Source organism: Pseudophryne corroboree, chromosome 6, assembly GCF_028390025.1.
Source record: "Pseudophryne corroboree isolate aPseCor3 chromosome 6, aPseCor3.hap2, whole genome shotgun sequence".
Lineage (NCBI taxonomy): Eukaryota > Metazoa > Chordata > Amphibia > Anura > Myobatrachidae > Pseudophryne > Pseudophryne corroboree.
In genome coordinates this window covers 130,918,852-130,945,902 of record NC_086449.1, presented here as the reverse complement: position 1 = coordinate 130,945,902, position 27,051 = coordinate 130,918,852, and the positions used below count along the sequence as shown (strand labels likewise).

General features: G+C 48.1%; 1 protein-coding gene across 2 annotated transcripts in view; it reads left to right on the top strand.

Annotated features, from left to right (window-relative positions):
- Positions 1-27,051, top strand: part of DPYSL2 (dihydropyrimidinase like 2) — a 229,384-nt gene that overhangs the window by 170,555 nt on the left and 31,778 nt on the right. For both annotated transcript variants that reach the window (XM_063931845.1, XM_063931846.1), the window contains exons 7-10: positions 21,844-21,912; positions 22,573-22,693; positions 22,868-23,024; positions 23,256-23,397. In XM_063931845.1, the coding sequence (XP_063787915.1) occupies positions 21,844-21,912; positions 22,573-22,693; positions 22,868-23,024; positions 23,256-23,397 (489 nt within the window). The remainder of the gene's footprint in view (positions 1-21,843; positions 21,913-22,572; positions 22,694-22,867; positions 23,025-23,255; positions 23,398-27,051) is intronic.

The window sequence follows — 27,051 nt, the reverse complement described above, 5'->3', positions numbered from 1 at the left end:
TGAACATCAGCATTGCGTAGAAACATGAATTAGACCCATTGTTCCTGTCTGTTAACTGTATTGTGTCATGTGAATGTGTACATATTGGTGCTCAAACAGTTGCAAGTTCAGACTGTTCCACAGAACAGTACGTATGGGAATCACTTCTTGCCACCAATGTTTTGTCAGTGGCCCTGTTCTGGGCATTTAGTTCTCAATGAGATCTTGTCAATAGTCTAATTATTAGTTGTTCAAAGTTAGTGTCTATATGTTTCGCTATCAGTCACTTGGGTGCTGGTATTTGTCGGTTGGTTCTCAGTGGGGTAGTGGCAATCAGTGGCGGCTACAGAGGTGTGGCTGCTGCACAGTCCAACATTCAAATAGTGTGCTCTGGTTGGCGATGTGTGTCAGCATGTGGTTGGCAGTTGGTGTGGCTCCCCTCTTTGAATTTTTGACTGCGCCGCAGCCCCACCTCTGTAGCTGCCACTGGGCACAAGTGTTTGTACATCATTCATTTGGATAGCAAGAGAGTTGTATTATTATTATTTCTCTAGCATCCATAAGGGATATTGGGGAATCTAGTACGATGGGGTATACACGGGGTCCAAAGGAGCCGGTGCACTTTAAATTTCTTCAACTGGGTGTGCTGGCTCCTACCCTCTATGCCCCCTCCCACATGCAGTTTAGAAAAAAATGCCCTCATGAGAGGATGTACAGCTCTGAGCTCCAGAGAGTTTTCTTCAATTTCTCTGACGTCCTAGTGGATGCTGGGAACTCCGTAAGGACCATGGGGAATAGCGGCTCCGCAGGAGACTGGGCACAAAAGTAAAAGCTTTAGGACTACCTGGTGTGCACTGGCTCCTCCCCCTATGACCCTCCTCCAAGCCTCTGTTAGATTTTTGTGCCCGAACGAGAAGGGTGCACACTAGGTGGCTCTCCTGAGCTGCTTAGTGAAAAAGTTTAAGTATAGGTTTTTTATTTTCAGTGAGTCCTGCTGGCAACAGGTTCACTGCACCGAGGGACTAAGGGGAGAAGAAGCGAACTCACCTGCGTGCAGAGTGGATTGGGCTTCTTAGGCTACTGGACATTAGCTCCAGAGGGACGATCACAGGCCCAGCCATGGATGGGTCCCAGAGCCGCGCCGCCGGCCCCCTTACAGAGCCAGAAGACAGAAGAGGTCCGGGAAATCGGCGGCAGAAGACGTCCTGTCTTCAATAAGGTAGCGCACAGCACCGCAGCTGTGCGCCATTGCTCTCAGCACACTTCACACTCCGGTCACTGAGGGTGCAGGGCGCTGGGGGGGGGCGCCCTGAGACGCAATAAAAACACCTTAGATGGCGAAAAATACATCACATATAGCTCCTGGGCTATATGGATGCATTTAACCCCTGCCAGTTTTCCTTAAAAAAGCGGGAGAAAGGCCGCCGAGAAGGGGGCTGAGCCTATCTCCTCAGCACACAAGCGCCATTTTCCCTCACAGCTCCGCTGGAAGGACGTCTCCCTGACTCTCCCCTGCAGTCCTGCACTACAGAAACAGGGTAAAACAAGAGAGGGGGGGCACTAATTTGGCAGATTAATCAATACAGCAGCTATATAAGGGAAAAACACTTATATAAGGTTATCCCTGTATATATATAGCGCTCTGGTGTGTGCTGGCAAACTCTCCCTCTGTCTCCCCAAAGGGCTAGTGGGGTCCTGTCCTCTATCAGAGCATTCCCTGTGTGTGTGCTGTGTGTCGGTACGTTTGTGTCGACATGTATGAGGAGGAAAATGGTATGGAGGCGGAGCAATTGCCTGTAATAGTGATGTCACCCCCTAGGGCAGGCATTCTCAACCGCGGTCCTCAAGGCACACCAACAGTGCAGGTTTTTGTGATATCCAGGCTTCAGCACAGATGGTTAAATCAACCTAACTGAGCTACTAATCAAGTCACCTGTGTTCAAGCCTGGATATCACTAAAACCAGGACTGTTAGTGTGCCTTGAGGACCGAGGTTGGGAATGCCTGCCCTAGGGAGTCGACACCTGACTGGATGGTCTTATGGAAGGAATTACGTGATAGCGTCAGCACTTTACAAAAGACTGTTGACGACATGAGACAGCCGGAAAATCAGTTAGTACCTGTCCAGGCGTCTCAAACACCGTCAGGGGCTCTAAAGCGCCCGTTACCTCAGATGGTCGACACAGACCCAGACACGGACACTGACTCCAGTGTCGACGGTGAGGAAACAAACGTGATTTCCAGTAGGGCCACACGTTACATGATCACGGCAATGAAGGAGGTTTTGAACATTTCTGATACTACAAGTACCACAAAAAAGGGTATTATGTGGGGTGTGAAAAAACTACCCGTAGTTTTTCCTGAATCAGATGAATTAAATGAGGTGTGTGATGAAGCGTGGGTTTCCCCCGATAAAAAACAGCTAATTTCTAAAAAATTATTGGCATTATACCCTTTCCCGCCAGAGGTTAGGGCGCGTTGGGAAACACCCCCTAGGGTAGATAAGGCGCTCACATGCTTATCAAAACAAGTGGCGTTACCGTCTCCTGATACGGCCGCCCTCAAGGAGCCAGCTGATAGGAAGCTGGAAAATATCCTAAAAAGTATATACACACATACTGGTGTTATACTGCGACCAGCAATCGCCTCAGCCTGGATGTGCAGTGCTGGGGTGGCTTGGTCGGATTCCCTGACTGAAAATATTGATACCCTGGACAGGGACAGTATATTATTGACTATAGAGCATTTAAAGGATGCATTTCTATATATGCGAGATGCACAGAGGGATATTTGCACTCTGGCATCAAGAGTAAGTGCGCTGTCCATTTCTGCCAGAAGAGGGTTATGGACGCGACAGTGGTCAGGTGATGCGGATTCCAAACGGCATATGGAAGTATTGCCGTATAAAGGGGAGGAGTTATTTGGGGTCGGTCTATCGGACCTGGTGGCCACGGCAACGGCTGGGAAATCCACCTTTTTACCCCAGGTCACCTCTCAGCAGAAAAAGACACCGTCTTTTCAGGCTCAGTCCTTTCGTCCCCATAAGGGCAAGCGGGCAAAAGGCCACTCATTTCTGCCCCGGGGCAGAGGAAGGGGAAAAAGACTGCAGCAGGCAGCCTCTTCCCAGGAACAGAAGCCCTCCCCCACTTCTGCCAAGTCCTCAGCATGACGCTGGGGCCTTACAAGCGGACTCAGGTACGGTGGGGGGTCGTCTCAAGAATTTCAGCGCGCAGTGGGCTCACTCACAAGTGGACCCCTGGATCCTGCAGGTAGTATCTCAGGGGTACAAATTGGAATTCGAGACGTCTCCCCCTCGCCGGTTCCTGAAGTCTGCTTTACCAACGTCTCCCTCCAACAGGGAGGCGGTATTGGAAGCCATTCACAAGCTGTATTCCCAGCAGGTGATAATCAAGGTACCCCTCCTACAACAGGGAAAGGGGTATTATTCCACGCTGTTTGTGGTACCGAAGCCGGACGGCTCGGTGAGACCTATTTTAAATCTGAAATCCTTGAACACTTACATACAAAGGTTCAAATTCAAGATGGAGTCACTCAGAGCAGTGATAGCGAACCTGGAAGAAGGGGACTATATGGTGTCTCTGGACATCAAGGATGCTTACCTCCATGTCCCAATTTGCCCTTCTCACCAAGGGTACCTCAGGTTTGTGGTACAGAACTGTCACTATCAGTTTCAGACGCTGCCGTTTGGATTGTCCACGGCACCCCGGGTCTTTACCAAGGTAATGGCCGAAATGATGATTCTTCTTCGAAGAAAAGGCGTCTTAATTATCCCTTACTTGGACGATCTCCTGATAAGGGCAAGGTCCAGGGAACAGTTAGAGGTCGGAGTAGCACTATCTCAAGTAGTACTACGACAGCACGGGTGGATTCTAAATATTCCAAAATCGCAGCTGATTCCGACGACACGTCTGCCGTTCCTAGGGATGATTCTGGACACAGTCCAGAAAAAGGTGTTTCTCCCGGAGGAGAAAGCCAGGGAGTTATCCGAGCTAGTCAGGAACCTCCTAAAACCAGGCCAAGTGTCAGTGCATCAATGCACAAGGGTCCTGGGAAAAATGGTGGTTTCTTACGAAGCGATTCCATTCGGCAGATTCCACGCAAGAACTTTTCAGTGGGATCTGCTGGACAAATGGTCCGGATCGCATCTTCAGATGCATCAGCGGATAACCCTGTCTCCAAGGACAAGGGTGTCTCTCCTGTGGTGGTTGCAGAGTGCTCATCTTCTAGAGGGCCGCAGATTCGGCATTCAGGACTGGGTCCTGGTGACCACGGATGCCAGCCTGAGAGGCTGGGGAGCAGTCACACAGGGAAGAAATTTCCAGGGCTTGTGGTCAAGCATGGAAACGTCATTTCACATAAATATCCTGGAACTAAGGGCCATTTACAATGCCCTAAGTCAAGCAAGGCCTCTGCTTCAGGGTCAGCCGGGGTTGATCCAGTCGGACAACATCACGGCAGTCGCCCACGTAAACAGACAGGGCGGCACAAGAAGCAGGAGGGCAATGGCAGAAGTTGCAAGGATTATTCGCTGGGCGGAAAATCATGTGATAGCACTGTCAGCAGTGTTCATTCCGGGAGTGGACAACTGGGAAGCAGACTTCCTCAGCAGACACGACCTCCACCCGGGGGAGTGGGGACTTCACCCAGAAGTCTTCCACATGATTGTGAACCGTTGGGAAAAACCAAAGGTGGACATGATGGCGTCCCGCCTCAACAAAAAACTAGACAGATATTGCGCCAGGTCTAGGGACCCTCAGGCAATAGCTGTGGACGCTCTGGTAACACCGTGGGTGTACCAGTCAGTGTATGTGTTCCCTCCTCTGCCTCTCATACCCAAGGTACTGAGAATCATAAGAAGGAGAGGAGTAAGGACTATACTCGTGGCTCCGGATTGGCCAAGAAGGACTTGGTACCCGGAACTTCAAGAGATGCTCACGGAGGACCCGTGGCCTCTACCTCTAAGAAAGTACCTGCTCCAGCAGGGACCCTGTCTGTTCCAAGACTTACCGCGGCTGCGTTTGACGGCATGGCGGTTGAACGCCGGATCCTGAAGGAAAAAGGCATTCCGGATTAAGTCATCCCTACCCTGATCAAAGCCAGGAAGGATGTAACCGTGCAACATTATCACCGTATTTGGCGTAAATATGTTGCGTGGTGTGAGGCCAGGAAGGCCCCTACAGAGGAATTTCAACTGGGTCGTTTCCTGCATTTCCTGCAAACAGGACTGTCTATGGGCCTAAAATTAGGGTCCATTAAGGTTCAAATTTCGGCCCTGTCGATTTTCTTCCAGAAAGAACTGGCTTCAGTTCCTGAAGTTCAGACGTTTGTCAATTGGGTACTGCATATACAGCCTCCTTTTGTGCCTCCAGTGGCACCTTGGGATCTCAATGTAGTTTTGGGGTTCCTAAAATCACATTGGTTTGAACCACTCACCACTGTGGACTTAAAATATCTCACATGGAAAGTGGTAATGCTGTTAGCCCTGGCTTCAGCCAGGCGTGTCTCAGAATTGGCGGCTTTATCCTATAAAAGCCCTTACCTGATTTTTCATACGGACAGGGCAGAATTGAGGACTCGTCCTCAATTTCTCCCTAAGGTGGTTTCAGCGTTTCACTTGAACCAGCCTATTGTGGTACCTGCGGCTACTAGGGACTTGGAGGACTCCAAGTTGCTGGACGTAGTCAGGGCCCTGAAAATATATGTTTCCAGGACGGCTGGAGTCAGAAAATCTGACTCGCTGTTTATCCTGTATGCACCCAACAAGCTGGGTGCTCCTGCTTCTAAGCAGACTATTGCTCGTTGGATTTGTAGTACAATTCAGCTTGCACATTCTGTGGCAGGCCTGCCACAGCCAAAATCTGTAAAAGCCCATTCCACAAGGAAGGTGGGCTCATCTTGGGCGGCTGCCCGAGGGGTCTCGGCTTTACAACTTTGCCGAGCAGCTACTTGGTCAGGGGCAAACACGTTTGCTAAATTCTACAAATTTGATACCCTGGCTGAGGAGGACCTGGAGTTCTCTCATTCGGTGCTGCAGAGTCATCCGCACTCTCCCGCCCGTTTGGGAGCTTTGGTATAATCCCCATGGTCCTTACGGAGTTCCCAGCATCCACTAGGACGTTAGAGAAAATAAGAATTTACTTACCGATAATTCTATTTCTCGTAGTCCGTAGTGGATGCTGGGCGCCCATCCCAAGTGCGGATTGTCTGCAATACTTGTACATAGTTATTGTTACAAAAATCGGGTTTTTGTTGTTGTGAGCCATCTTTTCAGAGGCTCCGCTGTTATCATGCTGTTAACTGGGTTCAGATCACAGGTTGTACGGTGTGATTGGTGTGGCTGGTATGAGTCTTACCCGGGATTCAAAATCCTTCCTTATTGTGTACGCTCGTCCGGGCACAGTATCCTAACTGAGGCTTGGAGGAGGGTCATAGGGGGAGGAGCCAGTGCACACCAGGTAGTCCTAAAGTTTTTACTTTTGTGCCCAGTCTCCTGCGGAGCCGCTATTCCCCATGGTCCTTACGGAGTTCCCAGCATCCACTATGGACTACGAGAAATAGAATTATCGGTAAGTAAATTCTTATTTTCTTTTAAACTTTTAATATTTTCGGTATGCTGTCTGGGCAACAGCGTACCTGCACCGTGGGAGTTAGGAGGGGAGGGCGGTCACCGGCCTTACGAGGTGCAGAGCCGCTTCCCCGCTGCAGGACCACCGTCCTGAGGGGGTGTTGTTGGCTGTCACAGCCGCAGCACGCCGCACACCCCTAACGCTGCCAGAAGGTGACATCAGTGGTGAGTACAAACCTAGGGCCCCGGTTCAAAGTGTGGCTGACCATAGGCGTGGCGTACAGGACCCTCCCAAGGGGGCCCCGTTAAGATCCCCTGTGTGGTACTGGCACAAAAAGCTTGACTAGCACTTGTGTGATGTTTAAAGCTTACTAGGATACTTTGCCAGTATAATATATATCTGTAACTCCGGGGCCATTGGAGGCGGCGCAGCTACCTCAGAGCGGGATCTGAGGCGTTTTGGCGCCTTCCTCTGCTTACTGCAGCCATATACAGCACACACAGCGCTTCATGACTCTTCAGCCTTGCTGGATATCTGGTACAAGGGGGACAGCTGCTTGTGTACACTATCTGGATCCTATTTAGGACAAAAATTGTTAGTGTTCACTGTATTATAGGGAGCTGACAGCCTCACTGGGGCTGTGCAGCTCTGGGTGTGCTGGTGTCCTCCCTCTCTCTGTCTCCTCTCACATACAGTAGGGCAGGCTTGCAATATAACTGTCTGTGTATGTGTATGTTGTGTGCTTATGGTGAAACATGGGTAAACACAAGCTGTGCAGTGTATGTCACACTAGATTCTCTCCATTATCTACTGATTCTGTTTCATGTGAACAATGCAGTCAATCTACACAAATCAGTGAAGGGGCTGGGAGAGAGGATCCAGAGCCCCACTGGTTAGGGTCTCTTAAGACTATGATGTCAGATATGTGTTCCCAGCTCACTGCTAATGTGCAGAAGACTCAGCTACTACAACAAGCTGTTGCAGATTTAGCTGCTAGGGCAGATGCACAGCCCCCCCTCTCTCATGCAGGGCCACAGAAGCGTGGTTTACCTGCTATACTATCTGATACAGATGATGATATACAGGATGATGAGGATGATCTGGATCCCGTTAGTGGGGATCCCGATGCTGCTCAGGGTATTGAACCCCTCATTTTGGCTATAAGGGATGTGTTAAAGCTCCCACTAGAGGACGCTGTGTCACAGCAGTCGTTTTTCTTTGTACAAAACAAATCTAATGTCACTTTCTCTGACTGCAGAGTTAGATGACCTATTCAAACAGGCCTGGAAAAATCCAGACAAAAAATTCCAAGTGTCCAAAATGTTTTTGTGCACTTTCCCATTTGCTCCTGAAGGTCAAAAATTTTGGGAGGAACCCCAGGGGGTTGATGTATCTGTCTCTCGCCTATCTAAAAAGGCGGTGCTGCCTGCCCTGGGCTCCTTTACCATGAAGGATCCTGGGAATAGGAAGATAGAGACTACCCTAAAGTCTGTATACACGGCAACCGGTATATATCAAAAGCCGGGTTGCTGGATGACCCATGCCATTCATTCCTGGGCCACTCAAATTCATGGGGGCCTCTCGGGGGATATGCCTTTAGTTACTATGGTAATCCTCCTAAAACACATTCAGGACACTACACGTGTCCTCTGTGATTCGCTCAAGGAGATGGGGAACATTAATGCTCGGACTTCTGCCATGGCAGTGTCGGCGCGCAGGGCCTTGTGGTTGCGTCAGTGGATAGCGGACGCAGAATCCAAGCGTAGTATGGAGCCCCTTCCCTTTTCGGGGGAATGGCTGTTTGGGGTTGAATTGGATACCTGGATTTCCAAAGTTTCAGCTGGGAAATCCACGTTGCTCCCCTCTTTGGCCCCGCCAGCGAAACACTCCTATCCGGGACCGTCTGTCCCGTCCTTTTGGTCTCACAGATTTCGATCTAAGGCCAGAGGTGCCTCCAATGCAAATAGAGGCACCAGAGGTAAGTCCGGAAAACCTGTCAGCACCAGCTCTCAGGAACAGTCCACTGGTTTTGCATCCACTAAGGCCTCAGCATGACGGTGCCCATCCACCCCGAGGGGATCTCGAGGTGGGAGCTCGACTGCGTTACTCCAGCTGCGTCTGGGAGACTTCCTGCCAGGATACCTGGGTCAGAGATCTCGTTCACAGGGCTACAAGCTGCAGTTTGACAGTACTCCTCCCCAACGATTTTTAAAATCAAGATTACCCGCTTTGGAGGATATGCAGGTTACTTTGCAACAGGCCATCCTAAAGTTGGTCCAGTCCCACGTCATTGTTCCAGTACCAATACCGCAACACGGCATGGGGTTTTACTCAAACCTGTTTGTGGTGCCAAAACTGGACTGTTCGGTCAGACCTATTTTAAATCTAAAATCCTTGAATCCTTATTTGAAGGTGTTCAACTTCAAGATGGAATCCCTGCGGGCAGTGATTGCGGGCCTGGAAGAACAGGAATTTCATATTCCGATTTGGCCGCCTCATCAGGCGTACCTGTGGTTTCTCCTTCTGGACAATCACTTCCAATTCCAGGCACTGCCCTTCGGGCTGTCCGCAGCACCGAGTGAATTCACGAAGGTGATGGCGGAGATGATGTTCCAACTCCGGGTCCAGGGGGTCAATGTTGTCCCTTATCTGGACGATCTTCAGATAAAAGCACGTTCCAAGGAGCTTTTGTTGCTCCATATCGACCACACTATCCATCTTCTGTTGGACCATGGGTGGATCCTCAACTTACATCTTACGGATGTTGCTGGATACTGTGGCCCAGAAGGTGTTTCTACCAGTGGACAAGGCAAATACACTTCGGGAGATTGCCCGCATAGTGCTCAGACCTACTTGAGTGTCCGTTCATCTTTGCATATGATTGTTGGGAAAGATGGTTGCCTCATACAAGGGGATCCAGTAGGGAAGGTTCCATGCCAGAACGTTTCAGTTGGATCTCCTGAGCAAGTGGTCCGGATGGCATCTACAGATGCACCGGATGATTCGGCTGCCACCTCAGGCCAGGATTTCCCTCCTGTGTTGGCTACTGTCCCCAAGTCTTCTCCGTCGGGATTCAGGATTGGACCCTCCTCACGACGGATGCAAGTCTACAGGGATGGGGAGCTGTCACCCAAGGGGCACAGTTCCAGGGCAGGTGGTCAGCCCACGAGACCCTCCTTCCGATTAACATTCTGGAACTTCGGGCGATCTACAATGCTCTGCTTCAGGCCTCTCCTCTGCTCAAGGATAATGCGATCCAGGTACAGTCGGACAACGCCACTGCAGTGGCGTATATCAATCGTCAAGGAGGGACAAAAAGAAGAGCCTGCATGCGAGAGGTGTTAAAGATACTCCTTTTGGTGGAAAGAAATGCAAGAGCAATGTCAGCAATCTTCATTCCGGGTGTGGACAACTGGGAGGCGGACTTCCTGAGTCGTCACGATCTCCACCCAGGAGAGTTGGGGCTCCCACCATCTGGTGTTCCAGCAGATCATCGACCGGTGGGTTGCCCACAAATAGACACGATGGCTTCTCTGCTCAACAAGAAACTTCCCTGGTATTGCTCACTGACCAGGGACCCTCAGGTGAGGGAAGTGGTTACACTGGCGTCGCCTTGGCCGTACCAGCTGGTCTACCTGTTTCCTCAGATTCCATTGCTCCCAAGGGTGCTAAAACGAATCAGGAACCAAGGTGTTCAGGCAATTCTGATTGCCCCGGATTGGCCTCGGAGGGCGTGTACGCACATCTTCTGGACATGTCTGTCGAAGACCCTTGGCCTCTACCACTAAGAAGAGATCCTCTTCAACAAGAACCGTTCGTCTACCCTGACTTACAGTACGCAACTTCGTTTGAAGGCATGGAGGTTGAGCGGAACATCCTAGCTCACAAAGGCCTTTCCAAGAAGGTTATTGCTACCATGGTTCAGGCCAGGTAACCTGTGACTTCAAAACACTATCATATCTGGAGAAGATATGTCTCTTGGTGCGAGGAATGCACGTATCTGCATGCAGAGTTTCATTTGGGACGTTTCTTACGTTTCCTGCAGGCTGGTGTAGATAAGGGCTTACATCTGGGTTCCATTAAGGTCCAGATTTCAGCCCTCTCCATTTTCTTTCAGAAGAAATTGGCAGTGTTGCCAGAAGTTCAGACTGTCTAGCAAGGGGTACTCCACATACAACCACTTTTTGTGCCGCCTACGGCACCCTGGGATTTGGATGTAGTGCTGGCATTTCTACAGTCCTCCTGGTTTGAACCTCTGACTACGGTAGAAGACAAGTACCTCACGTGGAAGACGGGGATGTTACTGGCTCTGGCTTCTGCTCGATGTGTCTCAGAATTGGGGGCCTTATCGTGTAAAAGTCCATACTTGGTCTTTTATGAGGAGAGAGCGGAGCTCCGGACTAGACAGCAGTTCCTGCCGAAGGTTGTCTCCGCATTTCACCTGAATCAACCTATTGTGATTCCATCCAGTTCTGATGCTCCTCCTGAGGCATTGGATGCTGTGCATACCTTGAAAATCTATGTCAAGCGTACAGCTCGGGTTCGAAAAACAGATTCCTTGTTCGTGCTCTGTGATCCGCAGAAGAAGGGTTGTCCTGCTTCAAAGCAGTCCATTGCTCGTTGGATTAGGTTTACTATCCAACAGGCCTATGTGTCGGCAGCCTTACCTGTTCCTAAGTCTCTGAAGGCCCACTCTACAAGATCAGTGGGCTCTTCCTGGGCGGCTGCCCGTGTAGTCTTGGCCTTACGACTATGTCGAGCTGCGACCTGGTCGGGGAAGAACACCTTTGTGAAGTTCTACAAGTTTGATACCCTGGCCAAAGAGGATACCTAGTTTGGGCAGGCGGTGCTGCAGCAGTCTCCGCACGTTCCTGCCCGTTCTGAAAGGTTTGGGACGTCCCCATCGTACTAGATTCCCCAATATCCCTTATGGATGCTAGAGAAAATAGGATTTTAATACCTACTGGTAAATCCTTTTCTCGTAGTCCATAAGGGATATTGGGGTGCCTGCCTCAGTGCGTTGACTTTTCTGCAGGTTCCTGTTATATGGTTACCTGTTCAGCTGTTGTTGTTGTTATCAGCCGTTGCTGGTTGTTATATGTTAGTGGTGTGCTGGTGTGTAAATCTCACCACCCTTTGTTATCTTGTTCCTTCTCTCATATATGTCCTTTCTCCTTCGGGCACGTTTTTACCTATAACTGCCTGTTGGAGGGGGCATAGAGGGGAGGAGCCAGCACACCCAGTTGAAGAAATTTAAAGTGCACTGGCTCCTTTGGACCCCGTCTATACCCCATCATACTAGATTCCCCAATATCCCTTATAGACTATGAGAAAAGGATTTACCGGTAGGTATTAAAATCCTATTTTTCAAAAATACAAATACAGGAGCAACATGACTAGAATAACATATGTCGTTGCAAAGGCAATTATCCTCTCAATTATCCTTGCCTACAGATGCTGAGTAAAATAATTTTCCACTGGGGGGGAAATGTATTAAACCTTTGAGAGAGATAAAGTGGAGGAGTTAATACACAGAATGGTCATGTCCATCATATGGTGCATGTAAGGAAGGAGTTAATCTAGACTAGATAAAAAAAACAGGTGCTATTATCATGTAGCATAGGACGACCAGAGCAGAGACGCCTTGCAGTGGCTGGTGGCTTACAATATGTTTGCATTTATGTAACTGAGATCTCTGCATTATTATTATCATGTAGGATGTACAGTATTTCTAATTTGCTAGTCCATTATGGTGTGCTGGGGGAATTTGTTTTTTCTAAAGTGGAGAAGATGCCTATAGCAACACTAGTCAGCTTGTAACTGTTATTTTATAGACTGTGTTAGAAAATGATAGCCACAAGCTGGTTGGTTACTATGGGCAACTTTTCCACTTTATATCTCTTGAAGGGTTAATGCAGCTCCCATTCTGTGTGGTATTGGAGATTGTCTTTCTAAGGCTATGTTTAATTCTAATCATGTTGGTCCTTTGTTTATATCCCAAGAGACACCGCCTCTCACCTGCCTCTGCCCGTGTACAGCCAATCTCTCTGGTTGCAGCAGCAACTGATCTCACTGAAAGAGCCGAAGCAAATTGCAACCTCTGTTCTGACTTCTTGTACAGCCTGCAGCTTTTTACTGCTGAACATGGGAATTACTAGCGCTCTGCTTCCTGTTAGCAGTAGGTTCACAGTGACATCTGCCGGCTAAAACATGGTATTGCAATCCATTCCAATCATACTGAGGAGGTCATAAACAGTTCCAGTGGGAATCATTTCTAATAAATAGTAAATTGCAAACAATTATATAATCTGTTATAAAAAAAAAAAAAATCTATGTTTGGAACACTACCCACTACATGTAATCTTAGGTACAGGTTGAGTATCCCATATCCAAATATTCCGAAATACGGAATATTCCAAAATACGGACTATTTTTTGTGAGAGTGAGACAGTGAAACCTTTGTTTTTTGATGGCTCAATGTACACAAACTTTGTTTAATACACAAAGTTATTAAAAATATTGTATTAAATGACCTTCAGGCTGTGTGTATAAGGTGTATTTGAAACATACATCAATTGTGTGAATGTACACACACTTTGTTTAATGCACAAAGTTACAAAAAATATTGGCTACAATGACCTTCAGGCTGTGTGTATAAGGGGGGTAATTCTGAGTTGATCGCAGCAGGAAATTTGTTAGCAGTTGGGCAAAACCATGTGCACTGCAGGGGAGGCAGATATAACATTTGCAGAGAGAGTTAGATTTGGGTGGGGTGAGTTCAATCTGCAATCTAATTTGCAGTGTAAAAATAAAGCAGCCAGTATTTACCCTGCACAGAAACAAAATAACCCACCCAAATCTAACTCTCTCTGCACATGTTATATCTGCCCCCCCTGCAGTGCACATGGTTTTTCTAAGCAAGAAAAAAATAAGAATTTACTTACCGATAATTCTATTTCTCATAGTCCGTAGTGGATGCTGGGGACTCCGTAAGGACCATGGGGAATAGCGGCTCCGCAGGAGACTGGGCACATCTAAAGAAAGCTTTAGGACTATCTAGTGTGCACTGGCTCCTCCCCCTATGACCCTCCTCCAAGCCTCAGTTAGGATACTGTGCCCGGACGAGCGTACACAATAAGGAAGGATTTTGAATCCCGGGTAAGACTCATACCAGCCACACCAATCACACCGTATAACCTGTGATCTGAACCCAGTTAACAGCATGATAACAGAGGAGCCTCTGAAAGATGGCTCACAACAATAATAACCCGATTTTTGTAACAATAACTATGTACAAGTATTGCAGACAATCCGCACTTGGGATGGGCGCCCAGCATCCACTACGGACTATGAGAAATAGAATTATCGGTAAGTAAATTCTTATTTTCTCTAACGTCCTAAGTGGATGCTGGGGACTCCGTAAGGACCATGGGGATTATACCAAAGCTCCCAAACGGGCGGGAGAGTGCGGATGACTCTGCAGCACCAAATGAGAGAACTCCAGGTCCTCCTCAGCCAGGATATCAATTTTGTAGAATTTTACAAACGTATTTGCTCCTGACCAAGTAGCTGCTCGGCAAAGTTGTAAAGCCGAGACCCCTCGGGCAGCCGCCCAAGATGAGCCCACCTTCCTTGTGGAGTGGGCATTTACAGATTTTTGGCTGTGGCAGGCCTGCCACAGAATGTGCAAGCTGAATTGTACTACAAATCCAACGAGCAATAGTCTGCTTAGAAGCAGGAGCACCCAGCTTTTTGGGTGCACACAGGATAAACAGCGAGTCAGATTTCCTGACTCCAGCCGTCCTGGAAACATATATTTTCAGGGCACTGACAACGTCTAGCAACTTGGAGGCCTCCAAGTCCCTAGTAGCCGCAGGCACCACCAATAGGTTGGTTCAGGTGAGACGCTGAAACCACCTTGGGGAGAAACTGAGGACGAGTCCTCAATTCCGCCCTGTCCGAATGGAAAATCAGATAAGGGCTTTTTCATGATAAAGCCGCCAATTCTGACACGCGCCTGGCCCAGGCCAGGGCCAACAGCATGACCACTTTCCATGTGAGATATTTTAACTCCACAGATTTAAGTGGTTCAAACCAATGTGACTTTTGGAACCCAAAACTACATTGAGATCCCAAAGTGCCACTGGAGGCACAAAAGGAGGCTGTATATGCAGTACCCCTTTTACAAACGTCTGAACTTCAGGGACTGAAGCTAGTTCTTTTTGGAAGAAAATTGACAGGGCCGAAATTTGAACCTTAATGGACCCCAATTTCAGGCCCATAGACACTCCTGTTTGCAGGAAATGTAGGAATCGACCCAGTTGAATTTCCTCCGTCGGGCCTTACTGGCCTCGCACCACGCAACATATTTTCGCCAATTGCGGTGATAATGTTTTTGCGGTTACATCCTTCCTGGCTTTGATCAGGATAGGGATGACTTCATCCGGAATGCCTTTTTTCCTTCAGGATCCGGCGTTCAACCGCCATGCCGTCAAACGCAGCCGCGGTAAGTCTTGGAACAGACAGGGTCCTTGCTGGAGCAGGTCCCTTCTTAGAGGTAGAGGCCACGGATCCTCCGTGAGCATCTCTTGAAGTTCCGGTTACCAAGTCCTTCTTGGCCAATCCGGAACCACGGATTACTCCTCTCCATCTTATCAATCTCAGTACCTTGGGTATGAGAGGCAGAGGAGGGAACACATACCCTGACTGGTACACCCACGGTGTTACCAGAGCGTCTACAGCTTATTGCCTGAGGGTCCCTGTACCTGGCGCAATACCTGTCGAGTTTTTAATCATGTGGAAGACTTCTGGGTGAAGTCCCCACTCTCCCGGGTGGAGGTTGTGCTGAGGAAGTCTGCTTCCCAGTTGTCCACTCCCGGAATGAATACTGCTGACAGTGCTATCACATGATTTTCCGCCCAGCGAAGAATCCTTGCAGCTTCTGCCATTGCCCTCCTGCTTCTTGTGCCACCCTGTCTGTTTACGTGGGTGACTGCCGTGATGTTGTCCGACTGGATCAACACCGGCTGACCTTGAAGCAGAGGTCTTGCTAAGCTTAGAGCATTGTAAATGTCCCTTAGCTTCAGGATATTTATGTGAAGTGATGTCTCCAGGCTTGACCATAAGCCCTGGATATTCCTTCCCTGTGTGACTGCTCCCCAGCCTCGCAAGCTGGCATCCGTGGTCACCAGGACCCAGTCCTGAATGCCTAATCTGCGGCCCTCTAGAAGATGAGCACTCTGCAACCACCACAGGAGGGACACCCTTGTCCTTGGTGACAGGGTTATCCGCTGATGCATCTGAAGATGCGATCCGGACCATTTGTCCAGCAGGTCCCACTGGAAAGTTCTTGCGTGGAATCTGCCGAATGGGATTGCTTCGTAGGAAGCCACCATTTTACCCAGAACCCTTGTGCATTGATGCACTGAGACTTGGCTCGGTTTTAGGAGGTTCCTGACTAGCTCGGATAACTCCCTGGCTTTCTCCTCCGGGAGAAACACCTTTTTCTGGACTGTGTCCAGGATCATCCCTAGGAACAGAAGACACGTCGTCGGAACCAGGTGCGATTTTGGAATATTGAGAATCCAATCGTGCTGCCGCAACACTACCTGAGATAGTGCTACACCGACCTCCAACTGTTCCCTGGATCTTACCCTTATCAGGGAATTGTCCAAGGAAGGGATAACTAAAATTCACTTCCTTCGAAGGAATATCATCATTTCGGCCATTACCTTGGTAAAGACCCGGGGTGCCGTGTTCCATACGGCAGCGTCTGAACTGATAGTGACAGTTCTGTACCATAAACCTGAGGTACCCTTGGTGAGAAGGGTAAATTTTGACATGAAGGTAAGCATCCTTGATGTCCCGAGACATCATGTAGTCCCCTTCTTCCAGGTTCGCAATCACTGCTCTGAGTGACTCAATCTTGAATTTGAACCTCTGTACGTAAGTGTTCAAAGATTTTAGATTTAGAATCGGTCTCACCGAGCCATCCGGCTTCGGTACCACAACAGTGTGGAATAATACCCCGTTCCCTGTTGCAGGAGGGGTATCTTGATTATCACCTGCTGGGAATACAGCTTGTGAATGGCTTCCAAAACTGTCTCCCTGTCAGAAGGAGACATCGGTAAAGCCGACTTTAGGAAACGGCGAGGGGGAGACGTCTCGAATTCTAATTTGTACCCCTGAGATATCACCTGAAGGATCCAGGGGTCTACTTGCGAGTGAGCCCACTGCGCGCTGAAATTCATTGAGACGGGCCCCCCACCGTGCCTGATTCTGCTTGTAAAGCCCCAGCGTATACTGAGGGCTTGGCAGAGGCGGGAGAGGGTTTCTGTTCCTGGGAACTGGCTGATTTCTGCAGCCTTTTTCCTCTCCCTCTGTCACGGGGCAGAAATGAGGAACCTTTTGCCCGCTTGTCCACGAAAAGACTGCGCCTGATAATACGGCGTCTTCTCATGTTGAGAGGCGACCTGGGGTACAAACGTGGAATTCCCAGCTGTTGCCGTGGCCACCAGGTCTGAAAGACCGACCCCAAATAACTCCTCCCTTAATAAAGCAATACTTCCAAATGCCGTTTGGAATACGCATCACCTGACCACTGACGTGTCCATAACCCTCTACTGGTAGAAATGGACAACGCGCTTAGACTTGATGCCAGTCGGCAAATATTCCGCTGTGCATCACGCATATATAAAAATGCATCTTTTAAATGCTCTATAGGCAAAAATATACTGTCCCTATCTAGGGTATCAATATTTTCAGTCAGGGAATCCGACCACGCCAACCCAGCACTGCACATCCAGGCTGAGGCGATTGCTGGTCGCAGTATAACACCAGTATGTGTGTAAATACCTTTTAGGATACCCTCCTGCTTTCTATCAGCAGGATCCTTAAGGGCGGCCATCTCAGGCGAAGGTAGAGCCCTTACAAGCGTGTGAGCGCTTTATCCCCCCTAGGGGGTGTTTCCCAACGCACCCTAACCTCTGGCGGGAAAGGATATAATGCCAATAACATTTTAGAAATTATCCGTTGTTATCGGGGGAAACCCACGCATCATCTCACACCTCATTTAATTTCTCAGATTCAGGAAAACTACAGGTAGTTTTTCCTCACCGAACATAATACCCCTTTTTTTGGTGGTACTCGTATTATCAGAAATGTGTAAAACATTTTTCATTGCCTCAATCATGTAACGTGTGGCCCTACTGGAAGTCACATTCGTCTCTTCACCGTCGACACTGGAGTCAGTATCCGTGTCGGCGTCTATATCTGCCATCTGAGGTAACGGGCGCTTTAGAGCCCCTGACGGCCTATGAGACGTCTGGACAGGCACAAGCTGAGTAGCCGGCTGTCTTATGTCAACCACTGTCTTTTATACAGAGCTGACACTGTCACGTAATTCCTTCCAACAGTTCATCCACTCAGGTGTCGACCCCCTAGGGGGTGACATCACTATTACAGGCAATCTGCTCCGTCTCCACATCATTTTTCTCCTCATACATGTCGACACAAAAGTACCGACATACAGCACACACACAGGGAATGCTCTGATAGAGGACAGGACCCCACTAGCCCTTTGGGGAGACAGGGAGAGTTTGCCAGCACACACCAGAGCGCTATATATATACAGGGATAACCTTATATAAGTGTTTTTCCCCTTATAGCTGCTGTATAGTTAATACTGCGCCTAATTAGTGCCCCCCTCTCTTTTTTTAACCCTTTCTGTAGTGTAGTGACTGCAGGGGAGAGACAGGGAGCTTCCCTCCAACGGAGCTGTGAGGGAAAATGGCGCCAGTGTGCTGAGGAGATAGGCTCCGCCCCTTTTTCGCGGACTTTTCTCCTGCTTTTTTATGGATTCTGGCAGGGGTTAAATGCATCCATATAGCCCAGGAGCTATATGTGATGCATTTTTTTGCCATCCAAGGTGTTTTTATTGCGTCTCAGGGCGCCCCCCCCCAGCGCCCTGCACCCTCAGTGACCGAAGTGTGAAGTGTGCTGAGAGCAATGGCGCACAGCTGCAGTGCTGTGCGCTACCTTGTTGAAGACAGGACGTCTTCTGCCGCCGATTTTCCGGACCTTTTCTGCCTTCTGGCTCTGTAAGGGGGCCGGCGGCGCGGCTCTGGGACCCATCCAAGCTGGGCCTGTGATCGTCCCTCTGGAGCTAATGTCCAGTAGCCTAAGAAGCCCAATCCACTCTGCACGCAGGTGAGTTCGCTTCTTCTCCCCTTAGTCCCTCGATGCAGTGAGCCTGTTGCCAGCAGGTCTCACTGAAAATAAAAAACCTAATCTAAAACTTTCACTAAGAAGCTCAGGAGAGCCCCTAGTGTGCACCCTTCTCGTTCGGGCACAGAGATCTAACTGAGGCTTGGAGGAGGGTCATAGGGGGAGGAGCCAGTGCACACCAGATAGTCCTAAAGCTTTCTTTAGATGTGCCCAGTCTCCTGCGGAGCCGCTATTCCCCATGGTCCTTACGGAGTCCCCAGCATCCACTTAGGACGTTAGAGAAAAGCCATTTGTTTCCCCCAGCACCCTGAATGATAACCATAACAGATATAAATTCCACATGATAATAGAATTCAGAGATCTTCGTTACACATATTTGCGCAAATGTGTGAATAAGCCCCAAAGCCGCATCAAGGCGTCTCTGTATATTTGGGGTCCCTAGCGCTATATCTAGGTGCAGGGTGTGGCACCCCAAAACACCAGCATAAGCCAGAAAGCCCAGCGTAGCATACCAGTGAAAAATCTATAGTGTTAATAAATTAGTATTTAGGAAGCCGAAGCTATAGAGAAAGTGATACAAAAATTAAATGCAATTAAAATAGAGAAATAGTGTTAAAAAATTAATAAGTGAAAAGTGTTAGTAGAATGTAAAGGTATGCCACACTAAGGCCATCCAGCTCAGCCAGTCCAGAGGCACCACACCTCACACCTCCATTATCCCAATCTGGGTCTAAGATTAACCAGCAAGGAGCCACATGATAATGGCTCCTTACTACAATATGTCTAAGCTAAGAGCTACCTACCTTGGAGCAACCCCATAATGCTCCATGTGGCATGTCAGGGCCTGCACCTCCTCCTAATGCAGGAACCTCTCTGCCTCTCACAACAAACATATATATTGGTAGATGCTCAATTAGCTTAGTGATATCATTCAGGTGCTCGAAAGGGAGGGGTATTTCTAAACAAGAAAAAAAGCCATTTGTTTCCCCCAGCACCCTGAATGATAACCGTAACCAGATATAAATTCCACATGATAATAGAATTCAGAGATCTTCGTTACACATATTTGCGCAAATGTGTGAATAAGCCCCAAAGCCGCATCAAGGCGTCTCTGTATATTTGGGGTCCCTAGCGCTATATCTAGGTGCAGGGTGTGGCACCCCAAAACACCAGCATAAGCCAGAAAGCCCAGCGTAGCATACCAGTGAAAAATCTAGTGTTAATAAATTAGTATTTAGGAAGCCGAAGCTATAGAGAAAGTGATACAAAAATGAAATGCAATTAAAATAGAGAAATAGTGTTAAAAAATTAATAAGTGAAAAGTGTTAGTAGAATGTAAAGGTATGCCACACTAAGGCCATCCAGCTCAGCCAGTCCAGAGGCACCACACCTCACACCTCCATTACCCCAATCTGGGTCTAAGATTAACCAGCAAGGAGCCACATGGCTTTTTTTCTTGCTTAGAAATACCCCTCCCTTTCGAGCACCTGAATGATATCACTAAGCTAATTGAGCATCTACCAATATATATGTTTGTTGTGAGAGGCAGAGAGGTTCCTGCATTAGGAGGAGGTGCAGGCCCTGACATGCCACATGGAGCATTATGGGGTTGCTCCAAGGTAAGTAGCTCTTAGCTTAGACATATTGTAGTAAGGAGCCATTATCATGTGGCTCGTTGCTGGTTAATCTTAGACCCAGATTGGGGTAATGGAGGTGTGAGGTGTGGTGCCTCTGGACTGGCTGAGCTGGATGGCCTTAGTGTGGCATACCTTTACATTCTACTAACACTTTTCACTTATTAATTTTTTAACACTATTTGTCTATTTTAATTGCATTTCATTTTTGTATCACTTTCTCTATAGCTTCGGCTTCCTAAATACTAATTTATTAACACTATAGATTTTTCACTGGTATGCTACGCTGGGCTTTCTGGCTTATGCTGGTGTTTTGGGGTGCCACACCCTGCACCTAGATATAGCGCTAGGGACCCCAAATATACAGAGACGCCTTGATGCGGCTTTGGGGCTTATTCACACATTTGCGCAAATATGTGTAACGAAGATCTCTGAATTCTATTATCATGTGGAATTTATATCTGGTTACGGTTATCATTCAGGGTGCTGGGGGAAACAAATGGCTTTTTTTCTTGCTTAGAAATACCCCTCCCTTTCGAGCACCTGAATGATATTACTAAGCTAATTGAGCATCTACCAATATATATGAGTGCACATGGTTTTGCCCAATTGCTAAAAAATGTCCTGCTGCGATCAACTTGGAATTACCCCCAAGGTGTATATGTAACATAAATGCATTCTGTGCTTAGATTTAGGTCCCAACACCATGATATCTCATTATGGTATGCAATTATTCCAAAATACGGAAAAATCCCATATCCAAAATACGTCTGGTCCCAAGCATTTTGGATAAGGGATACTCAACCTGTATTCCTCCCAAATGGATTTTCTACATATATCTATGGTTTAATGGTGTATGAAGTTTTGTACTCGGGCCTAATTCAGATCTGATTGCTGGGCTGCGTTTTTTGCTGCTCTGTGATCAGATAGTCGCCGCCTACAGGGGGAGTGTATTTTTGCTGTGTAAGTGTGCGATCGCATGTGTAACAGAGCTGCACAAAATGAGTTTGTGCAGTCTCTGCGCAGCCCAGGACTTACTCTTCCAGTGCAATTGAATCCTGCTGATCAGGGCCGTAGCTGACGTCTGAAATGATTGAGCCCGGACACTCCCTGAAAACGGTCAGTTGCCACCCACAACGGCATCTTCCTGTCTGTCACCTTGCGAACGCCTGTGCGAATGGATTTTTTTGCACCATCCTGTCTCTGATCAGCGAAGCCCGTTGTAGCCATCCCATGTGGCAGTACATACGCATGCGCAGTTCGGATCTGATCGCCCGCTGTGCGAAAACGCAAAGCAGCGATCAGATCTGAATTACCCCCTTTTTCAACTGTATGACTGTAAGACCAGGCACCTTGTGACAAGTGCACCATACAGTGGTGTCTCTGTGTGGGTTTCATGTCATTTCACTCTTATTCCAGGAACAACAGAGGATCTTAGAACAAGGAATCACAGGCCCAGAGGGACACGTCTTGAGCCGGCCAGAAGAGGTGAGAAGGATTATCTTAACACCTTTCCACCTTAGAAACATATCTTTTATTTCTGTTTGGTGCACCATGTCCCAGAATGTCCCTTGCATGAGATCTTCGCCATTAACTTAATTGTGCAGGGTTCCAGTTACTGTGGCCCTATAGTCACTACCCTTTGTACAGATGTCTGAGCTCTGGGGTATCTGACGCTGGGCTAGAAATGATTGCCTGCTCATAATTTGCTCATAATTTATTGCCTGTGGCTCTTATAATAAGCTGTAATTTCTTTGGCCTGCGATTATCTCCTCTTCTTTTTTCATTAAGATACCAGCTTTTTATTGTATTCAGTCTATGTATCTTGCTCATCCTGGTTCCCTCAGTTTTAAGTGGGGCTGTAGTCAATCAGATCACTGGAATGGTTATAGCAGCAGGAGATGAGAGGAATGATCATGTGGAAGGTGGTGACCTGACCACTTGTAATTGTGGCAATGTGGACACCACTATATGACAGTGACTGTGGCATGATGTGAGGAGGGGAATAGAGGCAAATGGGAATACACAGAGTCAGATTGTGAAAGGAGTATAGTCTTCCCAATATCACAATGTAGTGATTTGATCCAATTTGCAAGCCCAGGCGGCAAGTTCAAGTATGTATGTCTGATTATTCTAACATCTATCTAGGTGGAGGCAGAGGCTGTCAACCGCTCCATCACCATTGCCAACCAGACCAACTGTCCGCTATATGTAACCAAGGTGATGAGCAAAAGCTCAGCAGAAGTCATCGCACAGTCCAGGAAGAAAGGTGTGTTGTGAGGTTAGATGTGAAGTGTGTTCTAAGCATATATTAATATTTATATGAGACATAGAGGTCTTATTCTGAGGATCAGTTGAATATATGCATCACTGAATCTAGTTAATACTGTTCCTTATATACTAAGAATTCCTATACAGTACAAATGGCTTTCCGTCCTCACAGGTGCGGTTGTGTATGGGGAGCCGATCACCGCAAGTCTTGGCACTGATGGCTCCCACTACTGGAGCAAAAACTGGGCTAAGGCAGCAGCATTCGTCACATCTCCTCCACTGAGCCCCGACCCCAGTACTCCTGATTTCCTCAACTCTCTGCTCTCCTGGTGAGTTCTCTGTACTGTAACCCCCCCCCAGCGTAGTGATTTTTATCATAACTACCTGGTGTGTATGGACAGTCAGGACCTGTCTCTGTGTTTGGTATCCACTAATGTAGAATGGAGTTTCTGTAATGTTATAGATCTGGGCCGTGTGCATCATATGCAGAGCAACTTATTTTGTAAATAAAGGGGCTAGTTTGCGGTTTGGAGGTTAATGTTTCTTCCCCCGTTTCCCAGTGGTGACTTGCAGGTTTGCGGGAGTGCACACTGCACTTTTAACACAGCTCAGAAAGCTGTTGGAAAAGACAATTTCGCACTAATTCCAGAAGGGACCAATGGAACGGAGGAGAGAATGAGCATCGTGTGGGACCGAGCTGTGGTGGGTACAGGCAGCTAACTTGGAGAGTTTAGTGCATTGGGTTCCAGGGCTATGGGTCATGGTGCGTTCAATTGTGAGAGAAGAACAAGATTTACTGTGAGACGCTGGGGGGATCCACAGGGATTACTGTATAATTGCGTATAGAGAACTACTTAAATAGAGCACTCTGATCTCAACCTAAATGGTGAAAGTAGTACAGGATACATATTACAAAACTGTAATTGAATGTATGCAATTTATATTCTTATTCATGTTCCCTATATATCTAAGCTCAGGGAATAAGCTAGGATTTTAATTTATGTAGTAATAATTGGGAAGAGACTGTTTTTGTCTGAACCCTTACATCATCATTACCACCATTAGCATTACTCCACTTGTAACATTCTTCTGTCCCTGCTCTGCACCAATACTCATGGTCACTACATGAAGAAAAGCAGGGTGACACAGACCATTCACTGCGAACTTCCTCCTCCAAGCTCTGTATGAGGAACCTCTCGTGACTGGCAGTACAAGAGTTACAAATGAGAGTGATTGCAGGAGGGAGCACACAATGATTTGTCTGTGTGTCACTCTATTTCCTCTGTTGTGACTCTATGAAGAGTGTTTGAGTGAAGGTACTGGAGGAAGGGTGGTTTTGGAGGAACGTTTTGGTGGCCAGGAGACAAACGGGGAGATATATGAAACCTTACATCTCCCTGTTTGTAAAGTAGAAGTAAAGTAAAGCAGAGAGTTTGTACACCACAACCAACCAGCTTCCTTTATAGACTGTTCTAGATAAGTTAGAGACTTAGGGGTATATGCAATTGCGGTCGAATTCCTGAAAATGTCGAAAAACGGGACATTTTCGGCAAAAAATTAAAATTCGACAATGCAATTCAGTACTTTTCACCCAAAAAACGGACTTTCCAAATTCGACTTTTTGAAATTCGACATTTGTCAAATTTGACATTTCTGCAATGGTACAAATGCAGCAATTCGACAAAAGTATATTCAATTGAAGTTTGTAAATTCGACAACAGTGCTTTTAGACAGTTTTTTTTTATTGGTAACAGCATATCTATTTATATTAGAAGGGATTAGGTACTTGGTTTGTCTATTTTGGAGGCCCAAGTATTATTTATATATTTCTCTGACGTCCTAGTGGATGCTGGGAACTCCGTAAGGACCATGGGGAATAGCGGGCTCCGAAGGAGACTGGGCACTCTAAGAAAGAATTAGGACTACCTGGTGTGCACTGGCTCCTCCCTCTATGCCCCTCCTCCAGACCTCAGTTAGAATCTGTGCCCGGCTCGAGCTGGTTGCACACTAGGGGCTCTCCTGAGCTTCTAGTAAAGAAAGTTTTTACTAGGTTTTTTATTTTCAGTGAGATCTGCTGGCAACAGACTCACTGCAACGAGGGACTTAGGGGAGAGAAGCGAACCTACCTGCTTGCAGCTAGCTTGGGCTTCTAGGCTACTGGACACCATTAGCTCCAGAGGGATCGAACACAGGCCCAGCCTCGGTCGTCCGGTCCCGGAGCCGCGCCGCCGTCCCCCTTGCAGAGCCAGAAGCATGAAGATCTTCACGGAAATCGGCGGCTGAAGACTCCGGTCTTCATTAAGGTAGCGCACAGCACTGCAGCTGTGCGCCATTGCTCCCTGTGCACACCACATACTCCGGTCACTGATGGGTGCAGGGCGCTGGGGGGGGGGGGGCGCCCTGGGCAGCAATTAGAGTACCTTAAAGTGGCTAATCACACATAATATAGCCTAAGAAGCTATATATGTGTAAAATACCCCTGCCACATTATTATTATAAAAGCGGGAGAAGTCAGCCGAAAAAGGGGCGGGGCTATCTCCCTCAGCACACTGGCGCCATTTCCTCTCACAGCTCCGCTGGAAGGACGCTCCCCAGGCTCTCCCCTGCAGTTTCCAGGCTCAATAGGGTAAAAAAGAGAGGGGGGGCACTAAATTTAGGCGCAAATACTATATATATAGCGGCTATAGGGTAAATCACTTGTGTAGTGTAACTCCCTGCATTATATAGCGCTGTGGTGTGTGCTGGCATACTCTCTCTCTGTCTCCCCAAAGGACTTTGTGGGGTCCTATCCTCAGTCAGAGCATTCCCTGTGTGTGTGCGGTGTGTCGGTACGGCTGTGTCGACATGTTTGATGAGGAGGCTTATGTGGAGGCGGAGCAGGTGCCGATAAATGTGATGTCACCCCCTGCGGGGTCGACATCTGAGTGGATGGATATGTGGAAGGAATTACGCGACAGTGTCAACTCCTTACATAAAAGGTTTGATGACATAGCAGATGTGGGACAGCCGGCTTCTCAGCCCGTGCCTGCCCAGGCGTCTCAAAAGCCATCAGGGGCTCAAAAACGCCCACTACCTCAGATGGCTGACACAGATGTCGACACGGATACTGACTCCAGTGTCGACGACGATGAGACTAGTGTACATTCCAACAGAGCCACCCGTTACATGATTACGGCAATGAAAAATGTGTTGCACATTTCTGACATTAACCCAGGTACCACAAAAAAGGGTATTATGTTTGGGGAGAAAAAGCAACCAGTGGTTTTTCCCCCATCTGATGAAGTGTGTGAAGAAGCGTGGGCTTCCCCCGATAAGAAATTAGTGATTTCTAAAAAGTTGCTAATGGCGTACCCTTTCCCGCCAGAGGACAGGATACGTTGGGAGACATCCCCTAGGGTGGATGAAGCGCTCACACGCTTGTCAAAGAAGGTGGCACTACCGTCTCAGGATACGGCCGCCTTAAAGGAGCCTGCGGATAGAAAGCAGGAGGCTATCCTGAAGTCTGTATATACACACTCAGGTATTATACTGAGACCGGCTATTGCTTCAGCATGGATGTGCAGTGCTGCTGCTGCGTGGTCAGATTCCCTGTCTGATAACATTGATACCCTCGACAGGGACACTATATTGCTAACCATAGAGCATATTAAAGACGCAGTCTTATACATGAGAGATGCACAGAGGGATATTTGCCGGCTGGCATCTAGAATTAATGCAATGTCCATTTCTGCCAGGAGAGGATTGTGGACTCGGCAGTGGACAGGTGATGCAGATTCTAAAAGGCACATGGAGGTTTTGCCTTACAAAGGTGAGGAATTGTTTGGGGACGGTCTCTCGGACCTCGTTTCCACAGCAACAGCTGGGAAGTCGACATTTTTACCCCATGTTCCCTCACAGCCAAAGAAAGCACCGTATTATCAGGTACAGTCCTTTCGGCCCCAGAAAGGCAAGCGGGTTAAAGGCGCGCCCTTTCTGCCCAGAGGCAGAGGTAGAGGGAAAAAGCTGCACCATACAGCCACTTCCCAAAAACAAAAGTCATCTCCCGCTTCCTCTAAGTCCACCGCATGACGCTGGGGCTCCACAGGCGGAGCCAGGTACGGTGGGGGCCCGTCTCCGGAACTTCAGCGACCAGTGGGCTCGCTCACGGGTGGATCCCTGGATTCTACAAGTGGTATCTCAGGGGTACAAGCTGGAATTCGAGACGTCTCCCCCTCGCCGTTTCCTCAAATCAGCCTTGCCAACAGCTCCCCCAGACAGGGAGGCAGTGCCGGAGGCGATTCACAAGCTGTATTCTCAGCAGGTGATAATCAAGGTACCCCTCCTTCAACAAGGATGGGGTTACTATTCCACAATGTT